Here is a 21,297-nt window from a genome sequence, read left to right on the forward strand (position 1 = left end):
CAACTCCACAGGTTGCTTTAGCAGCATTTTTGTCAGAAGGGGTGTTACGTAGTTTTGGAGATATAAAGCCATGGGGAAAAAAAAAAAAAAAATATCAAGCAAATGAAGCACAAACCTAATTTCTCTTCTTCTACCCTCAAAGCGACAGACCATCGGCTTTGAAACACAAGGCCCTAGAGAGGGGCGAAGGCCATACTCTGTTTGCAAGAAATGTAACAACCTTATCTAAAACAGTATATATAAAGAAAAATCATTGTTACAAGCAGTTGTGGAAAAGGGGAACAAAGACAGGAAACAGTTGTTAACTGTTAGCTGATCTGACATAAAGGAACACTTCGGAGACCAATTATACTCGCCCATCATTCTAATTGATTTGAACTATAAAAGCCTATATAACCAATTATTTGTATAAAGTATTAGTTACCAATCCTCAGTCCATTGCAGTGCTGCTGTGATTAAGATGCAAAGTCAACATATAATTGCACAAACTCCTATTTACACCTTTTTTTGCCTACAGTATATGCCACCCTGCACTTGCTTTGAAGCAGACGTACAAGAACATAAAAGTCCAACAGAAAGTAGCCAATCCTGCTGGGAATTCTCACAAGTGAACGAAGAAAAGCACAACATGCACTCACGACCCGAGACAAGCAGAAAGGAAAATCCCTTTGCAAAGTTCTTATATGCCTGGCAGTCCAAGGGAAAGCTAGAGCAGCCTCTTGTAATAACCACGGTGTCAGAGCCTGGCTTAGACCTTTGGATAACACAGGAAACAAGATCTTTAAATACTCACCAAACAAAACAAGTTTGTCTGCGTCTGCTAGCACTAAACACAAATGGAAATAATAACATCAGTTCATGCACTACAGTGAAGCTTTAGAGCCAAGAGAGGCTGCTGCTTAGGGAAGCAGAAGGTTTCCTCACCTCTCAGCACTGGTAAGAAGCCACTACAAGCCTGCCTGGTGTTGAAGGATCGGAGAATTGCGCGGCGATGAAGAGCTACAGACCTGACCAGCAGTGGCACACAGCGGTGGCCACCAGAAGCTATGGGGCTGTTGCCGTGAATATAGCTCGATAGCAACCGAACACACTGCAACATCAGAGCCCCTGTGAACGCTCACACCAGACCAAGGTTAAAACCAGAAATGGTTTTGGCATTCCCACCCTGGTAGCCTGCACAACACAGGCACAGCTCAGGTCAATATGCAGCGAGGCAGAGGGTTTGCTCAGGCAAGTCCTGAGCCTCCTCCACTCTGGCTGGAGTCGGTACAAACCGCGAGGGCTCAGCAACCTGAGTGATCTCAGGAACGTGAAACACAACACAGCAAGGGCTGAACCTCAGCTAAACCCTGCTGCCTATCCACATCCATCAGTGGGTTTGCAGAGAAAAAAGACAAAGAAAAAGGCTTGATCTAGAGGCTAAGTCAATAGGATTTTCATTTTGTTTTCAAACAAGTTCCAGGAAGCTACTGATGGCAGTGCCAGCCTGGCAAGATGACAAGACCTTCGGTAGAAAGGGGGTTCTTAAAGGAAAGAGAAGAGAGGCATGCAGAGGTGGTTATCTTCTCCAAAGTCTGCACAAAACCACAGACTAATATCACAGCAAGGTAATGTTTTACTCTTGTGAGTAGCTGAGATGCCCAGAGGTGATGGCACATCCGTGCTGCCGTTACTTGTTCAGCCTCAAACATCAATAAACACGTAGGGCTGGGATTTAATGAGCTTTCTGCGTGTGTACAGTGGCCACTAACACACCGCCAAGCCCTTGCAGAGGTGGCCTCATTTACCAAAGTAAGGTGATTCAGCTAAGCCCAGCATCAATTTCAGCTGAAGAAAGGGATTCAGCATCCCAACACACCGACATTCCCGGCTGGGAACCCCATGCTGATCTGTGCAGGAGCTGAGCAGTCAGTAACGCCCCTGACAATTCCCCTCGGCCCATTTGCAACGCGATGCAGCCCCTACTGCAGTTTCCCACCGTGGCCGAGATGCAGAGGCTGTGCTTGCCCTCCTGCCAGCCGAGCACACCTGGTTCTGTAGTTACCGTCATCTTCACCAAACCCAAATGGCTCTAACACACCACATCAAACTCTCTGTCGTGACACAGGTGACTGAAGAGCTCCACATCAGCTCCCTAATTAATCGTGTTTCATATGCCTTGATTTTTCCTGTGATCTCATGCCTCATTTCCCCCCATTTGTGATGAAACCTCGGTGTTTTCTCAAGCTGGAGGTTATCACTCACAGCTCCAGAGGCTGCCGCAGCACAGAGAAGCTGCCTGTGGTTAGACTGAGAAGGGCAGAGGCACCTCAGGGCAGTGGCTCAGGCCGTCCTGTGTAGGGCAGAAGACCCAGATCCTCTTCTGACATCCCCTGCCACCCTGAGCACTGCTGCCACACTAAATACAGTGATCCCCAGCCAGTTCTTCCAGATCTACTGTTGGGAGAGGGGTCTGCCGGAGTCAAGAAATTACTCAATACGAGTTATGCATCTTGCTCATCTTTATTGGCTTCTAATACTTCTTATACAGCCTCAATACACAAGCATGTTCCCAAAGCAAACATATAATTGGTTATTAGCCCCTAAGCACGCGCTGCTCTCACACCACTAATTATCATGATTAGAACAAGCATTCTATCCATGCAGCTACTTGCGTTAGCTATGTTTTAGCCTTGTGGTTTGCTACTCCCTTTATTCCCATCCCGCTCCCTATCTCCCTTGGCCTTGCACCTGTCTTCCCTGACAGCTGCAGCTTGTTACAGCCACGGCCTGTTAGTACAACAAAGTTACTTGGTCTCAGGATTCAGGAGTAGATCAAGGCCACTTTCTTGTTAACTTCAGCACAACAACTTCAGCACAATTCTAATTCCAGGCCTGGATTGTGCAGATCTTTAGGGATTCTATGGCCACGCTTGTGCAGCCATTCTTCTACAATCAACCCAAGAAATTCTTCTGTTATTATTTTTTATGCTTATGTTGCCCTAAGGAGATCTTGTCTATCTTGCAAGTGTTGGTGCTGGCTTAGAGGAAGGGGAAGATCTGAGGCCAGCTCGTCACGCTTACTGACCAACCCAAAACACACATCCCAGTAGCTCTCCAGTGCTCAGTACCAAACCCCCCTGCAGCAGCCCCCCGCGTGCGGGCAGCCTAAGCAGCAGCTGCCGGCCAGCCTTCGGGACTGGGGGGCTGGCGGGACCCTGCCAGGGAGGAGACGGCTCCGGCAGGGCTTGCTTCTCCACGCTGCAGGCTGGAATCACCACCCCTGACGTGTTCGACAAACACACAGATGTGGTGCTTCGGGACACGGTTTAGCGGTGGGCTTGGCAATCCGGGTTAAGTTGGACTTGGTCATCTTCAAGGTCTTTTCCAGCCTCAATCATTCTATGATTCTACGAGGCTGATGGCATTTGCCCCACGCCTAGCAAGCAGCAATGGGGAGGAAACGGTGCTGGGGACCTCCTGCTGTCAGGGCCAGGCAGCAAAGCTCAGGGGCAGGGGAACAAGGCAGCCAGAGCCCTCCCTGACCCAGGGCAAGGCAAGCTCTGCTCCACATCATCTCCAGCTCCCAGCGTGCTGCACTGAAGAAGCCTATTCAGCTGCTCTCTCCTGCCATACAGGAATAACCTGAATCTGGCACAGAGCAAGTTTTGCTGCCCAGGGCTCAGGAGGGGAGACATGACTTCACCCACTTCCTACGGGGACAGGAACTGAGCCAGCGCAGGAAAACTCACTGTGATTAACAACCACGGAGCCAGAATCAGACCCTGCTCGCACTTTATACCTGCCCTTGAAGCAAGTAATTGAGGGGCCAAGGCTGAACTCCCCCAACTGTGCCCTGGGCGTGCAGAACCACAAAGGATGCTCTGAGCCTGGGTCTGCCATCTACAGCAAACAAGCCAAGATTTGCTTTAGCACAGCTCCTGCTCAGCAGCTGTCAGCCCTCCTGCAAGTTGTGTGGGAAGTTGAGGGAAAACAGGGTATTCATCTGCCAAACACCTAGATGGTTCCTCAGCAGGCTTTTAGCACAAGGCTGGAGGCTTCCAGCAGGACTAAAACCACCGAGAACTACTCCTGAGCCACACACGTTACCTCTCTTCTGGGGAAACCGCTTTTTGGGGCTCTGAACCAAGGGGAGACAGAAGAGTAATGGAATAGACAGTCCTGCTTGAGGGCTGCCTCCTCTTGGGTATGCTGTCTTCTAAAATACTCCTATGGGTACGGGCTCTGATCTCCCCCCTCAAAGAGGGTGAGATCCTGCCCCCAGGCTTTTGCTTCTGCATTAGACTCACGGAGCTACTGAAAGAGAGCCATCTGCATCATTACTTTTATTACTGACAGCAATAAAAGCATCTCAATATATAGCGCCTGTCAGCCATGCACAAGTTCAGTGGTGCTTTGCTAATTACTGAAGTTTTCTGTGCTGACAAAGAGATGCCAAGGGATGCAGCAACTGATGGGGAAAAACTGCACAGAGGAATTTCAGTGCTGCACCACAGATCCCCTGGGCTAGAAGCGTGTTGTAGCACCTTGCCACAAGGGCCAGTGGGCACTGCAGGCACCCACATACAGGCACAGGATCTGGTCCTACACCTTGAAGACCACCCATCATACTATACTAGGTACTCTTTGGAGACAGGAGTCTAATGTGAGTCAGCATTTAGGGAGCTCTGAGTAGAGAAGCAATTCTCCTTTCACAACTCCAAGCATCTCTCCGGCACCTCCTGTCTCTGGCAGCCTTCTGCACCTGCATGGAGCACCTGCCGTAGACGTTATTGTTTCTGGATGGCACTGGACTGGTGGATTTGCTTTGCACCTCTGGCACACCTCTGGGAACCCGTCATGCATCTCCTCAGCCACGTGTCCCTGAGCAAAGCTCACCTTCCCACACCAAGCTGGTGCTACGCTGCCAGGTTGCAATAAATGTTGTTACTGCAGCAAACTGGGTTTGGTGTACAATCAGCAGCACTCAGGGCAAGCAGCTTGGGCATCATCTCACTTGAGCAGGACTTGACAGCTGAAAGAATATCGAAACTTTATGAATACTGACTTGGTTGAGACCAGGACTTACCTCCATAAACTTATTTTCCCACATCCACACAGTCCACACAGGGTGGGCTGAACGTCATCTGGGAAAGGCCAAGTGACCAACAGGACTTTCAGTGGAATTGAAACCTTTTCCAAACCTGTACGAGTGCTTCGCACGCAGGTTTCAGAAACCCTTTCAAGTACCATAATCTGATGTTAAGGTGCTGGGCAGGGATATGCTGGAGCCCAGAACATCCCAAGTCACCCTCATTTCAGTACGAGCTGGGATTTTTCACACCCAGACACATGTATACAGGTGAAAAGAAGGAGTTTAGGCATGTAAAGCACTGAAGGACAAGTTTTCATTGTAAATCATTACGCTCGTAGCAGCAAACATTTTCTCCACACTCATCCATAAATTTGTAGCAACAGAACCGCCACCACACACACAGTCTATCCAGGGGACAGTACCTGTGCTCCTAAGCAGCCCAAAGGACACACAATTTAAAGCAACCAAATCATACGCTAAGGGAAAAATTGTGACTTGTTCACATGGAAGAGCTCCATGCTTGCTTAAGCAATGCTAGGGACAGATCTGACCCAGCTTCAGCAGAAATTTAAGCAATGTTCACCTGATCCTGCGTAAGTCACCCTAAGAAGGGTGTGATCCATTGAGAACTACTGCTGCCTGCGAGCAAGTCAGTACCGATACACAGCAAAGCGAGGGAAACGCCTCCCAACACCTCAAACTGCTGTTTTGCTCTTAGCACTTCTGTTTCTTAATAAACACTCTGTTGGTGGCTCTGAAAGAGCAACCCGGCTGCTTTCTGTACGCGCGTCACAGGGAGCCTGCCGTGGTGCCGGACACATTAGCCAGGGCTCGCCGCGCGAGGTCAGGGAACGCTGTCTGGTGCTCTGCACTACTCCTGCAATAAGCTCTGCACCACACCTCGAAAGACTGATTGATTAAACGTTTCTGCTTCACTTTAGCAATTAATCTCAGCAGCCTTTCACTTACCTGTGTGCTTCAAAGCCTGAGAGATAATCCCTTCATTATCCCCTTGCTCTCCTTCGCAATTCGTAGTTTATTTCAAAATAACTGCCACATTGTACTGGCAGGCAGGAATGAAATCCTGGGTTCTTCTCCCAGGGAGCTGCACATGTTCCTGGGAAATCACCCATCTCAGAGCCAGCAGAGAGTTTATCTCAGTGGCCTACCCACACAAATCACTTTTGCAAAGATTGACTATGGAGGAACCAGCTGTTTCAGTAAGAACAAGACTCTCAGGTTTTTCAAAGCAAGCCACAAAGATCCTGGCCCTAATTATTTACTCACTCTGTTCCGTCACAAAGTATAAACCCTACGGCCCTAATCTCCACTGTTACTGCTCATCATCCCCAGAGAAATTCTAGCCCTCTCAATTTCATCCTATAGATTCTGTATAGGCATACAAATAAGGCACTTTTTTGTGCTCCCCTAGCTGATATTTCATTTATTCTTCCTAGAAACTGTTACCCAAAACAACAAGCTCCTCTGAGTGAGCATAAACCATTCTCCGTGAATATGTCAATAACTGGAAAACATTAGACAAAGCTGAAATAAGTCGTAAGGCTACATAAGCGTTTGGAAGATACAGGAGCATTTGTAACTTCCACAAACCCAAGACAACTAAAATGCTCTTTGCCGGGCTAAAGCAGCACACAGTATCACCTCGGTTAGGACACCACGCTTCCAAGGACCAATGCTGAGGAACAGGGACAAACCAAACCTCCCTCTCAGGCGAGAGGAAACACACGCCAAGTGCCTTCATGCAACTGAGGAAGCGTCTCGTTCGGCACCACAACGTACCCCTGCTGAGCCAAAGCCGACAGAAGCATTTTAACATGACGCCTTTTCCTAAAGATATTCCCCACTTACTCTTGAGTGAAGCTTAAAGCTGATGGTGTTTCTGTGGCCTGATCTTGGCTTCTCCTAGCCTAATATAAATTTTACACCTATCTCAGGAGGCAGCGAGCTCTTCCTCCCATATCCCAAGAGCCCTCAAGTCCTGGCTGCATTAGTCCTGATGTCGTGAGCTGTGGGATGCAGGTGGGTAGAGGGCAAAAAGAAAGAACAATGGTCTGTAGCAAAACAATGCAGAAGCAGTGCAGGGGACAGATGTGTAAGAGACAGTGGCGTTGCAGCGAGTCTGACAGAGGCACGCATTCCCACGTTGCGCTTCAAACATAGCACCGCCAAGGAATGAAGCTTCACACGTGCATATGCACACCGTAACGGAGAATCAAGGTTCCTCCCGCCTCCGACTCAGCAACTCCCAGCAAAACCAGATTCCTGCGACGAGCGAGGGGAAGCAAGCAGCCGACTCAATGTGAGTGATAAAGCAAGCTTCAATTTATTACGGCGCAATTATGTCTTATATACAGTTCCAGTTAATTTTATGCCTACAAATCATCTGCTAATTGGCTAAGCTCTAAAGGGTTACATTTTCATACGTCCTCCTATTTGCGGTTACAGCGGATAGCTAGCTACATATATTTTTTTCTCTCTTGTCTACGCGAATTCCTCAAAGTTATTTACAACATTAGGCACAAGGTCAGTGTTTTTCTCAGCTTCCTTATCAGCATGCCTCAGCACAGCTGCAAGGCCTGCTTCAGCTAACTTACGCTAACTTTGTTTCACAAAGATCTTTAAGGGAGTCATGGCCGTGATCACACAGCCATTCTGCAACATTTCCCCCTTTTTCTCTTTGCGCAAGCAAAACTTGTGCAGTTACACGCTCGAGTAATTTTCGAATACAAGAGAGAGCACAGCTTAAACATACGAGTGCAATGCTAACAATTATTACTATAAGCAACACACTTTACAACAGCCCTTTTAAACTACCAGAAGACTGCCCTAATAATAGAGCACCATAACTTTGTCCATTAATTATCAGAGGTCCTCGGACACGAGTTGCAATTTTTTGTGTTCGGCTGTCAATTAATGTTGTATCTACTGCTGTTGCCAGGTCCAGGCCGAGGCTCCCTCGGGTGGCGGGTTGTAACACGGTGTCTGTCGATAAGAGTTGGTCATGTCTCCTGGAGGGGGTGTCGTGAAGGTGACAGGAGTCGCGATTGGGGTCGATGCGCTGTGGCTCCTCGCGCTCGGTTTCTCGTTTCCCGTCTGCCGACAGACGTTGGTCTTGTGGGTTCCTTGCTGACAATTTCGGCACCACACTTGACGTTGTCGACATCGGTCACGGGTATGTCCTGGCTTCCCGCATCGATAGCAGAGGAAGTCTCGGCGCGTGGTGGTCACTGGCTTCGGGGGCGCGGTAGCCCCAGGGGGGCGCAGAGGCGCAAGCGCTGCAAATGCCTGACTTTGGGCTTGCACTAAATCTCTCCCTACTGCTTGGATTGCTTCCACTAGCAAGGCTTGCTGACCTACTGGCACCCGACTCATTCGCTCTAGCATTGTTTCTACAGAAGAATCTAAGGGCAGGGTTACTAAAATGCCTTTGGTGTCACTGTTACTATTCTCCAAAATACATTGGCGCAATAACGGCCCTTTCATAAAGTTAGGTGTATCTGGTGGGCTCACTGTGGAGGCCTGACTCATTCACTGTACTACGTAACTGACTTAATATTTTCCAATCAAAGCCTCCCGGGTTCCCCGTCTTTGGTTAGCAGCATTCATCTGATACGTTACAGGGAAAGCTTGTAGGGGGTTGACTTGATCAGCAATATCAAATATTCCCTGAGCAGCCGCTTCTTGTGCTATTTTTTGCCAATTAATGTGCGTAGAACGCACCAGTTTCTTTACTGTATTTTTTTTTTGTTCCTTTTTTTTTTTTTTTTTTTTTTTAAATTTTTTATTGACTGCCCACTGCTATTTTCTTCCTCAGCAGCACTTTCGTCAGATGTGTCCCCGCCCTCTGGCCCCTCCGAGGCTACTGCGCCGAAAAAGGGGGGGGGGGGGGGAGAAGGACACGAAGGGTCTATAGGTGGTACAGTGGGCTCTATAGGTGGTACAGAGAGCACTGTTTGTGATAAAGGGGGTATTGGAATGTGATTTTCACATGGCATAATTTTTCCTGCATTAGGATCTGCGCTTGCAAGTCGGCTTGTTACTGCCACAGCAAGGCGCTTTTCTGCTTGATATCTTTTTACACAATTAGTTACTTCACGCCATGATTTCATAAATTCTTTTGCTGCCTTATCGTCATCTATAACTAAGTCCCACAAGCAGTCCCTAAATGCACGCCACTCCTCTACTTCAAACATTTTTTCGGGGTCTGTAAAAAACCCTTTCGCTTTTCCCATAGTAATTAACCTGGCCAGATCTTTTAAAGGGCCTACTCCCCGCTTTTCTAAAAAGCATTGTAAAAGTGCTACCTCTTTTTCCATAGCGCGCTTAAAACAGTCCTTTTCCTTGATTAAGATGCAGCCTTTTCTCTGGGTAGACACTCACGGACGGCGAACCTTTCCTTGATTAGTCGTCGGTTCAAACACGGATCGAGTTACGATGCCTGCATCAGTCGATCTTCGCTCCCTGGTCGCTGCTACCAGTGCTTCTCCGTCCTCGCTGTCCGGTGGAGAACAAGGATGGGGGGTCCCTGTTCGGGCGCCACTTGCGACGAGCGAGGGGAAGCAAGCAGCCGACTCAATGTGAGTGATAAAGCAAGCTTCGATTTATTACGGCGCAATTATGTCTTATATACAGTTCCAGTTAATTTTATGCCTACAAATCATCTGCTAATTGGCTAAGCTCTAAAGGGTTACATGTTCATACGTCCTCCTACTTGCGGTTACAGCGGATAGCTAGCTACATATATTTTTTTCTCTCTTGTCTACGCGAATTCCTCAAAGTTATTTACAACATTAGGCACAAGGTCAGTGTTTTTCTCAGCTTCCTTATCAGCATGCCTCAGCACAGCTGCAAGGCCTGCTTCAGCTAACTTACGCTAACTTTGTTTCACAAAGATCTTTAAGGGAGTCATGGCCGTGATCACACAGCCATTCTGCAACAGACTCCAAAAAACCTCATTCCTGCTGAGGGGATGCACTTTAAAAGCCCCCCTAAACACCAACTATTTGTCACTTTTCTTTGAGGCAAAGCCGGGACAGGGGAGATACACCTGGAGAGGGAGTTAAGGTGACCAGGACAACAGGGAATGATGGTAGATGACAGTCATGGGGGGGCTGGGTGGAGAGCACCGAGCCGACACCAGCATCCCCCAGGGAGAGGCCGGCACACAGCCACACAGAACAAGGGCACACTCAGCCTTTGTCCCTTACCTGCTCACTTAAGCACCAAAACATACTGAGGTTTTGAAATACAAGCTTTTAGAAGTAGTCTGCAAAGCAAGCTTCACATTTTTCTGCTTTGAAAGGTCTCTGTTTTGAAGGATGCAGAGACTGGGCACCATGCAGTGCCCAGACCTTACCTGTGTCGTAGTGAACTGTCAGGGGTCTGGAATAATCACCAGTCTTCTGTGGGTGGAAGTCCATTGTTACTTGCACGGCATCGCCAATCCCAAGAGTCCCAGCAGAGCGATCAACAGAGAAAGGGCTGCAACACGGAGAGGCACATCAGGATTACTGTGGGACATTTGGGGACTACGCTCCTTCTGCCGTCTAGCTCACTCCAGCTCACCTGTATTAGCAAGGGGCCAAGAAACCACAGTCAGCAGCAGAAAAAGAGAACATACAGGGCCAGGAACTGAGTCACCGACCCAACTCCTGAAGAGCTCCAGCCTAAGCTATAAAGATCCTAAGCTATAAAATGACCTCATCTCCCCCATACCCTGCACCCAGTTCTCTGCAGCAAGGCTCAAGAGTCTGACTGCTAGCGGTACGATCGGAGGAGGGTTTTTGAAGGGCACAGAGATGGCAAGAGTTATTTGCATGCACAGCTTGACACTGAGTTCCTCAGGAATCCGTCTTTTCCTGCCACCTATACACCTCAAGAGATGCAAATGTCAAGGTGATACCTGTCCCAGTGAGATTGCAGCCTGGAAATCAGACAGGGAGAACAGAAGTTTATTCTTGAAGAACAGAAAATAATTAAACTCTAATTGGCAGAATTAATCTATTTATTTTTTTTTTTACCTTGAAAGCATCCTGGTTTTGCCTAAGAAAGGGCACATTTTATCAGTGTTTCAATGAAAGCTGCTCTAAGCCAAGAAAAATCTGTAGGAGTGCAAAGGCACATTAGAGTGATACAGAAACAAGAAAACAAGACACAAAAGGAGTACCCATTTACAGCCTGAACAATTAAATCTCTAGCTAAATGAAGCACCATTAGCAGGAGCATTTCAAGGCACCTTTAACAGGAGGTTTTCAGTGTATTCACAAGCAATGCAGTCTGGGGCTCTGGGTTGTGATCCAGGCTTGGTAACTGTTTGCTTGGCCTACTAGAGAAATTCTGTGCAATGCGTTGGAAATAATGATGAAAAGGTGTTGGTGTACTTTGGATTTAACAAGAGCAATTATGATTTGTGGCCAGGTAAACAGCTCTCAGCTGACAGACACATAATTCAGTCCTTTAATGCGCAGGGAAAAGTCAGATGCAACATGTTTCTGCACAACAGCAGCTGGGCTTTGTGGCTCTTGTACAGCCTCACTTAGAAAGCAAAAGTTATTTGGTTTAGCACTTTGCTGGTGGTCAATTAACCTTAAAAATATGTTCTGCAGAGTTTCCCAGTGATTGGGGAATGCAGCCCACAAAAATAATGTGAAAAACTGGAGCCATGTGCACGCTGAGCTTCGTTCATGTAAGTAGTGACAGCTGATGAAATTGCTGGAGTTCCTGCTCATTAAGGAGATATTGCTGCAATCCTGCCTGACCTGCTCCCATTACAACTGGCAAGAACATCACCAGTGACTAATGGGGAAGCACTGGGCCTGCAATGTTCACGTGCTGGACCTGAGACTTTTGAGAGGGAGGAGGAAAGCCAAGGTGCCGCCAGCCTCAGAACCGGACTGCTCTCCATGGCCCTGCACCTGCACTGGGGGTTGTGCCTGGTTATACTGGGCAGGGCTCTGCTGGTGCTTGGCTGGCATCACTGCCTGCTGGGGGAAAGGCACAGAAAAATTGCCCCCCACCTCTTTTATTTTGTTGTTTTTACCAGAAACATTGCCGGAACAGAAAAGTTGCTGGTTAAGGGCCACACTTCAGCACTACCTCCCATCCCATCCCCTTCCTACTCCATCCCCTTGTCTGCATACCCCTGCCCTCAGATAGCTGGGATGGGAATGACACTCCCGAGGATGACTTCGGGGATGCCCGAGAAAGTAGATACCTTCACATCTTCAAATTACCAGAGAAGAGGATCCCACCGAGGTCAGGACTCATTCTCAGGACTGAGAAACAGAGCGCAAGTCAGACGCTGCACCTCCTGCCTCCCACCCCACGCTGTACCCACAGGACAACTTGGTTCCTGCTGTAGCAGGAGCTTGTTATCCCTCACGTAGACCTGGTTCTCCAAGACCCAGAGGGATGTAAGGTCCATGCTTCACCTGAACTCTGAACTTCAGTCCACATCACTAAGCTGTTCCCTGCAGCCTACAGATAAGAGATGCTAAGGAAACGTCCCTGACACACTAATAGCCACATGAAAGCCACTGCCAAGAGATGAAGCTGGCAGGCTAAACTCTGGCCTTTCAGCCATTAATTGTGAGCTGTTCTTTAGGATAATTCTTGTCCTGTTAGATCTACCCTTGTAATGAATAACTACTGCTCCTGAAAAGACAGGAAAGATAAGGTTTGGATGTTTATTAATAGCTCTTCTTCTGACATCCTTTTTAACTATGCCCATTTGTACATTTGCTTTGTTGTACAACATCTAAACTGTCACAGATCCAGATCTCCCAGCGGTGCCTTGCAATCCCCGGCTTGTATAAACTCATCTAGCCGCACCAGCCCGAGGGAGACCTTCCCAGCAGAACCTGCTGAGATCTTGCCCGTAATTGCCCTTCAGAAAGGGAACACCACCAGATTAGTAAGCAATTTCATTGTGATCTGTCTTGGTGTTTACATCTTGCTTGCTTTCACCAGGCATCAGCTCCCCATCTTGACAAAGCTGGGCAAAAGTTAAATCCCATGAGGATACCACGGGCAAAATACTCCTGACAAGTCAGAAACACAACTGACAAGTGAACAACGCTGACAATTCTGTGGCTCAGGATTTCCCGACTACCGCGCTGCCTTTTCTCCTGCAACCATACGTTTAGTCAGTGCAGTGTGCAAGGAGGCTGCAACATACTTCGTCCCATGGTATGTTTCTCTTCTACAACCACAACCCCTTTAGTCCACTGGTGCCTTAATTTGCATTATAAAATCATCTGAGTTTGTGAGAATTGATTTCATTAAAAGCTGCCTCCCACCCCAAGACCGACAGTAAAATTACTGCTTTGAATTGCCTCATCTGTCAACTAAGACCTATTGCAGGAAAAAAAACTAAAGATCATTTAATCTTGGCATACAGAATTTTTTGGTAATGGTATAAAAGCCAAAGTCGAGCACTGTAACCATTCCAGTAAACACAGTCTGTTAGGTCAAAGCATCCAAGACTCCATCTCCATACTGAAGAAATCCTGCACAGAGCCAGCATCTGACAAGCTCTCTCTTTCCCTCTTTCCCTGCACGTAGGCTCTGTTGTCACATCCCTGTACATCCCATGGTAACTCTCCAATCCCACGCCTCCATGTAGTATAATGGGTACTGCAGGGAGGGATGCAAGGCGGCTCCTAGCACTGTGCCATGTAGGATCCTTTCCTGAGCTTCCAGAGCTTGATGGGACATTCCTAAATGGACCTTCTCAGACAGATCCTCTCTAACCCCGTAGCACAGCATAGCACAATGTAACATCAGGAAAAGGCAGTGCTGCACTGAGATCTGCTTCCAGGCAAGCTTGGGGGAGTACAGTCGAGATACCGGACTGCTGGGCTGCTATTCAGGGGACACAGCAGAACTGCATGCAGCCGAGGGATGGGAAATGCAAACACCTGTATTTGGGATGGAAGAATCCCTGGCAGTACAGGCTGGTGGGCACAAAAGCCTTTCTACGGAAAGGGAACTTAGGGGCTGCAGCACAGGACGTACAAGGAGATGCTGGGATAAAGGGCTTTGCACAGCCTTGAGAAGGAAAGACGAAGGTTGGTATCACTTGGTCTTACTTTTCGTGTTGTGTGCACACCTGATCAAACTTTGACACTTGCTTTGAGCACTGTGTTTGCTCAGATGATCTCCAGAGGTCTCTTCCAAAGTTATTCTATGATTTTATCTTCTCCAGCAGCCCAATTCCATTTCACATGTTCCCCAAATTTCCAATATTTCCTATACACCTGTGCATATATATAGGCAGATGGTAGACAGACAGGCATTAGAGGAACTCAACCTTTAAGAAAGTTCCCAATGAGGAATTCATTACGACATTTTGCTGAACACTTAAAAGCCAAAAAAAAACCAAAAACAACCAAACCAAAAAAAAAACGAGCAAAAAGACAGGAACCTCAGAGTATTTAAAAAGAAATCCGAAGGAAAGTGGGGGTGACCTAATTAGAATAAAAAAATAAAATGCTGCTTATATTCAAAGATCATCAGTTTGAAATTTCAAACTGGCTTTCAAAAGTTTGTAACAAAATGGAAGAGATGCCTTTGGCTGTCATGGGAAATCTTACCAGCTTTTGATCTCTGCACACATGCAATCCAGTTATTCAGAATTGTACTTTCTTGTGTAGTTTGAAATAAAGCTTTCGTAACGCTTCCCATCCCTTTGTTGCAAATCAGGACTGAAACATTCAATTGCTGAACTTCAGCATAAAAATCGTATCAAGCAGGATTCAACATAAGCTGGATCACCCAACAGAACAGTTGGCAAGGACGTTGCCAAGAGATGCCAGACACGACTGGGTATCTGTTTTGGTGGTGACGACTAGATCTGGAAATCCCAGAGGGAAGCTGTACAGGGATTTACAAGGTCCTGCCTACGTATTTCCACAGTGACAAGCAGCAGCCTGCTTGAATAGCACCCTGGAAGCCTGCTTCCATAGCCTTGCCAGGCTTTAGTAGGAGCCTCTTGGACCTTCACGCTTCCCAGGAGAAAGAGCAAAGAGCCTTCTCTTGACCCCTGTTTTCCTGGGGAAGAAACTGAAGCAACTCAGGTGCACTAAGGCAGACGGCACGTCTTTGCTGCGTTCTGGACCTCAGCTCCTGCACCAAGACCTCTGGGACCAAGCAACTCGGAGCCAACTACCAGTCAGCTGAACTGGTTTCCTTGCAGGTGCAGTGGCCAAAATGCATTACCTCCTCCAGTTCAGCAAACTGGAAAAACAGTGACTGTCTTCTGAGACCAACAGGAACAGTACAGGCTGTCCACGACACAGCACACATCGGGCGCTTGACCAGGAGACTGCCGAAATACCACGTGCTTGTGGCCTCCCAAGGAACGCGTATATTTGGCCAACAGGGCCACATACCCATTTCAGAAGGCACTGAAGATCAAGGAGCTTGCCGGTGACGTGCGGAAAGCAGACTCCACAATCAGTAAGATTGTGAAGTAGGTATGTTTATTCAGCGCTGGGCAGCACGGGGGGTAGTCCCGCCAAAACCGTGCGCACCTGACACGAAAACTTGCTCTGTTTTTATAAGGCATCTCATTACATATTCATAATGTGTTGCAATACGCCTATACATATGCATTACCTATCCCCGCTTCGTATTAAAATTAGTTCTGCGAGCCATTTCCATATTTTTTTTCGACTGAGTTTGCGCAGTGTCCCCTGGTGGTGGTCGTCAGGGGTCCTGAGGATGAAGGCAGGCGAGTCTTCCTCGTGACCTCCCACATCTGGCGCAGGCTCAGTAACGTCCTGGTTTTTGTCCAAACCGCAGAACCAGCTTTGGCTTGTTCTTGCAAGGTTGTAATTGTTCTTTTGACTTATATGGTCATAAAGCTGGACTTATATGGTCATAAGGCTCTTTACTCCCGTATACCTTATCACAACACCCAAGCAAACCATGTAAGATCTGGCAAACAGCTAAGCAGACTATTATAATCGTTAAACTTTACCCCATCTCTTAACCCCCCTCTCTCTCAGTCCCCCCTTTTCATTAGTAAATTCTTTTACTCAGACTCGAAGTATTGATTAGATTCTAATTTTTGTCGCAGTTGATTTCTCTTCCATTCACTATAGGAATTTCCAGTTCCCTTAAGACACCAAAATCCACAACGGATAGCTATACTAATAATTAAAAATAGAAAGACAATTACAATGATCATTACAAATAATTGTTTTAACCATGTTAGATTGGGCAACCAGGATGTCAGTTTCTCCCATAATTCAGAAAAGCCCCAAGAAGTGTTATCTTGTGTCACTTTATGTAGAATATTTACTTGTTTCCTAATTTCTTGGAGGTCCTCGGTGATTCACCCGCTTTGATCTGCATACATACAACAATCTACATTGATCACAGTGCATACCCCCCCTTGGGAGGCTAATAGCAAATCTAAAGCCATACGATTCTGTGACACTATTTTCAATAAGTCAGTAACTTCCTCCTGGAGTGCCAGGAGGGCATCAACTGTCCTATTTTCCACTGTTTCTATTATAGCTGAGATGTTTATTATTGCCTTTTCCAACTCACTAACCCCTAAAAACGGAATGAACCCGCGCAAAACTGTGGAAACTCGTTGGTCTGTTTATGAGGGGGTTATTTACGATGTTTCCCACTGTGGTTTCAAGGTTTTTTCTGTAAGAGACTTTACATATACATAATCTCCAGGTTGGATATCATGTACAGGCCCATCCAGACTCTTTCCTCGGGTCCCAATTACATGTTTTTCAATTTTATTGAGCTGCTTGCTCAATGCCACCATATAGGAAGTCATAATTTCATCCCCAATTTGCATTGATGTCCCCTTTTGTATTCCATAGGGGTGTCCATACAGAATTTCAAAAGGGCTCAGTCCTTCCCTCGCCCTCGGTCTTGTCCGTATACGCAAAAGGGCTAAAGGGAGAGACTGAGGCCATGGCAAGTTTGCTTCTTGTCCCAACTTTACAATTTGCTGTTTGATTAAGTGGTTCATTTTCTCCACTTGGCCACTCGACTGAGGGCGATACGGGGTGTGAAGTTGCCAATCTATACCTAAATGGTGGCTGGTTTGTTGCACTATTTTTGAAACAAAGTGTGGTCCTCTGTCAGAGGATATGGTTGTTGGAACCTCAAAACGCGGTATTATTTCTTGTATTAGTATTTTAGTTACCTCCCGAGCCTTGGCAGTTCTGGTTGGGAACGCTTCTGGCCAACCTGAAAAGGTATCAGTTAATACCAGCAAATATCGGTACCCCCCTTTTCTTGGAAGTTCTGTGAAATCAACTTGCCGTTCTTGTCCAGGCCTTTCCAATCTGGCCCATTTCTAGTTTGGGAGTATTCTTTGGATTAGTCTGGAGGCAAAGGTCACACTGATGAGTCACCTGTCTCACTGTGGTATATAAGTTTCTAGCCACAATATTTTTTATCAGATGCTTATACAGAGCCTCCATTCCCCAATGTCTCTTCCTATGTTCTTCCCGTATTAAATGCCACAGTAAATATGAGGGAACAATTAGTCTTCCCTGTGGGGTATAAGCCCATCTCTCTTCATTATATGACCCTTCTAAGTCTGAAATAAGTTTCTGATCTTCCTTAGTGTACTTTGGTTTATCTTGTAGGGAAATATGCCTATCGGGGATTAAAGCCCCTACTACTTTTATTTTTGTTTTGGCCACTTGTTTTGCCTCTCTGTCCGCCAGTTCATTCCTTTTTTCCAAATCTGAGCTCACTTTCTGGTGTGCCTTAATATGCATAATTGCCACTTTCTTAGGGAGTTGGACAGCTTCTAGTAACTTCAGAATTTCTTCTGCATGTTTGATATTTTTCCCTTGGGAGTTCAATAAACCTCTTTCTTTCCAAATTGCTCCATGTGCGTGTACAACTCTAAAAGCATATTTTGCGTCTGTGTAAATGTTTACAGTTTTGCTCTGAGCCAACTCCAGGGCTCGAGTTAGGGCAATTATTTCTGCCTTTTGTGCGGAGGTGTTCATGGGCAAAGGTCCTGACTCTATTACCTCTTGACTGGTGGTGATGGCGTATCCTGCGTGTCGATTGCCATTCAGGACATAGCTGCTCCCGTCTGTGAACCAGTTTTCTCCGTTTTCTATGGGGCTATCCTTTAAGTCTGGGCGACTTGCGTATGTCGCTTCAATAGTTTCTAAGCAGTCATGATGCACTGGTTCTCCTGTGTTTCCGCTGAGAAAAGAAGCTGGGTTGACAATGTTAGTAACCACGATTTCCACATCATCCTGTTCCACTATTACAGCTTGATATCGCAGGAATCTTTGTGGAGATAGCCAGTGTCCACCCTTTGCTTCCAATACTGCTGACACTGCATGGGACACAAAAACAGTCATTTTCTGGCCCAGGGTGAATTTTTGGGCTTCCTGTATATTTAGTATCACAGCCGCAGCTGCCCTTAGGCATCCAGGCCAGCCCTTTGCAGTCGCGTCTAACTGTTTAGAGAGGTAGCCAAATGCCCGACGATACGGACCTAGCTCCTGTGCCAATATTCCTAGGGCAATGCCCTGTTTCTCGTGAGAAAAAAGGAGGAACGACTTACCCACATCCGGGAGTCCTAAAGCCGGGGCTGACATCAGAGCCTTCTTTAGTTGTTCAAAAGCTTGTTCAGCCTCTTTATTCCATTCGAGGTGTTTCTGCTCAGTCGCTGTCAGCGCATATAATGGTTTAACAAGCAGTCCATAATTGTAGATCCACAATCGACACCACTCTGTCATTCCCAGAAAGGTTCGCAATTCCTTTACCGTCTGGGGTTTTTTAGTTTGGCATATCACCTCTTTGCGGGCCTGCCCCAAAGTTCTCTGTCCCGCACTGATTTCATAGCCCAAATAATTCACTTTACGCTGCATTACCTGGGTCTTCTTCTTGGACACCCTGTATCCTTGAAGCCCTAAGAAATTCAACAGACTCACCGTCCACGCCATACAATCTTCCTCTGTGTTGGTAGCGATCAGGATGTCATCCACATACTGTAACGATTTTCCTTTCTCGGACGGGGCTTCCCAGGATTCCAGGTCTCTCGCAAGCTGATTGCCGAAGATGGTAGGACTATTCTTGAATCCTTGCGGCAACACCGTCCAAGTGAGCTGGGTCCTTCGACCACTTTTAGGATTTTCCCACTCGAATGCAAACAACTTTTGACTGGCTTCGTGGAGAGGGAGGCAAAAGAAAGCATCCTTTAAATCTAGAACAGTAAACCAGATTAATTCAGGTGCCAATACAGTCAGTAGGGTATACGGGTTTGCCACGACTGGGTAGATCCTCAGTAATCCTGTTCACTGTGCGCAAGTCTTGAACCACCCTATATGACCCATCTGACTTCCGAATAGGTAATATAGGAGTATTGAATTCAGACTCACATTCCTTTAATAGTCCTAGCTGCAAAAATTTTTCTATCACTGGCCGGATTCCTTCCCTGTCCTCTTTCTTTAGAGGATATTGTTTAATCCTTACCGGTCGTTGACCTTCCTTTATCTTAACTTCAACAGGTGGAGCATTTTTCGCTCTTCCAGGCACATCAGTAGCCCAGACTCCTGGATACACTTGGTTCACAATTTCCTCATCAATTTTCCCTTCCGAGGGGAGACTAGTTAGGACTAGACTTAATGCCTGTGTATATTGTCGATCCTTTACCTCCAGAGTAATTTCCCCTTTTTCAAACGTGATCTTTGCTCCTAATTGTTCCAACAAATCTCTCCCCAAAAGTGCCTTTGGGGAGTTGGGCATGTATAAGAACTTGTGGATACCCCATTGTTTTCCCAATTTATACTTTAAAGGTTCGCAAAAATACGCCTTTTCACTTTGACCAGTTGCTCCCTGTACTACAACGTAATCATCTCCTAAAGGCATTAAGGCTTGATTCAAAACCGAATATGTCGCTCCTGTATCTATCAAAAACTCCACTTGTTGCTGCTTTTCCCCTAGCTTAATTATAACCAGTGGATCTGCTAGGGTAGATTCCCCAGGTTCCCGTCAGTCTTCTATTACATTGGCTATCTTCACATTCGCCGAGGTTTTCCGACCCCCTTCCCTGTTTCTAGGACATTCCCTTTTCCAATGACCAAAGCCCCTGCATATAGCGCACTGATCCCTTTCCAATCGAGACGAATCTCGCCTACCACCTCTCCGTTCCCCTTTTTCTTGAATGGCAGCTATCAATTTCTTTTGTCCCCGCCGATATTCTTCTTCTCTATTACTAAACACCCTCCACGCTTCATCCAACAATATCTCTAAGTTTCTACCTTCTGTAGAACGCAGCTTTTGAAGTTTTCGCCTTATGTCCCCTGCAGATTGACCCAGGAATAAAGAAACTAATTGCTGGATCCCTACCTCAGACCCAGGGTCCAGCGGCGTGTTACGGCGCATCACAACCCTCAGCCGATCCAGGAACTCAGACGGGGACTCAGAAGGAGTTTGCTTAACTGCATATAAAGCTGACCAGTTTATAGTTTTGGGAATTGCTCTCTCCATTCCCTTCGAAACCCATTCCTGATATTCCTGTAATCTTTGCATATGTGCCGATCTATTAGCATCCCACTTTGGGTCTTGGAGGGGGAAATGTTCCTTAACATCCCCTCCTGTAATTTTATAATGATCTTCGGCCAAATTTCCTGCTGTTTTCAGAACTAGCTGTTTTTCAGTTTCAGTCAAATATTCCAGTAATAATTGTATATCATTCCAATCGGGATTGTGTTGTTTTACGATAAATTGGAAATGCCTGGCTACACTTATCGGGTCACTTCTATAATCCTTTGCAATCTTTCTCCACTCTCCCAAATCAGCAGTGGAGAAAGGCACTTTAATTAGCATTGTTCCACCATCTGGCCCCACCGCCTCTCGGAGGGGTGCTTGTAAAGTAGTCAGGGCAGACTTCTGCCGAGTGTGGGAAGATACAGGGCTATCAGGAGGATTAAAAGCTCCTTCTGAATCCATATCCTTGTCCCGTGCCCGGGGGGGGGGGGGGGGGGGGGGGGGGGTTGGGGGGGGGAGGTTTAAACAAGTCATCTAAGTCTTGTTCTGGGGCTTGGTGAACTTTGTCTGCCTTTGTACACCTCTGCCCAATGCTGCAGGAAGAACAGCATCTTTTTAGTTTACTTCTACCCCCTTTATTTTCTCGCTCCAATGCGAGTACCATAGGGTCCTGTGGGGGTATTATCCCACAGTCCCTTTGCCACTCC

General features: G+C 46.8%; 1 protein-coding gene across 1 annotated transcript; it reads right to left on the reverse strand.

Moving 5' to 3' along the window:
- Positions 1 to 1,117: 1,117 nt before the first annotated feature.
- LOC121082308 lies at positions 1,118 to 20,485 on the reverse strand. The gene is made up of 5 exons (XM_040581649.1): positions 20,450 to 20,485; positions 18,663 to 19,239; positions 17,540 to 18,308; positions 10,452 to 10,576; positions 1,118 to 1,173 (listed from the first exon to the last, which is right to left on the reverse strand). Exons 1-5 carry the CDS (start codon positions 20,483 to 20,485, stop codon positions 1,118 to 1,120), a joined length of 1,563 nt encoding a protein of 520 aa, XP_040437583.1.
- Between the last annotated feature and the right edge of the window lie 812 nt (positions 20,486 to 21,297).

Source organism: Falco naumanni, unplaced genomic scaffold, assembly GCF_017639655.2.
Source record: "Falco naumanni isolate bFalNau1 unplaced genomic scaffold, bFalNau1.pat scaffold_67_arrow_pat_ctg1, whole genome shotgun sequence".
Classification (NCBI taxonomy): Eukaryota; Metazoa; Chordata; class Aves; order Falconiformes; family Falconidae; genus Falco; species Falco naumanni.

Coding starts and splice junctions, on each gene's coding strand:
- LOC121082308 (XM_040581649.1), bottom strand. CDS start 20,485: ATGCGCCGTAACACGCCGCTGGACCCTGGGTCTGAG. Junction 19,240..20,449: donor CGCTGGACCCTGGGTCTGAG/GTAGGGATCCAG, acceptor TTTGCATTCGAG/TGGGAAAATCCTAAAAGTGG. Junction 1,174..10,451: donor GACAGTTCACTACGACACAG/GTAAGGTCTGGG, acceptor TGTGTTGTGCAG/GCTACCAGGGTGGGAATGCC.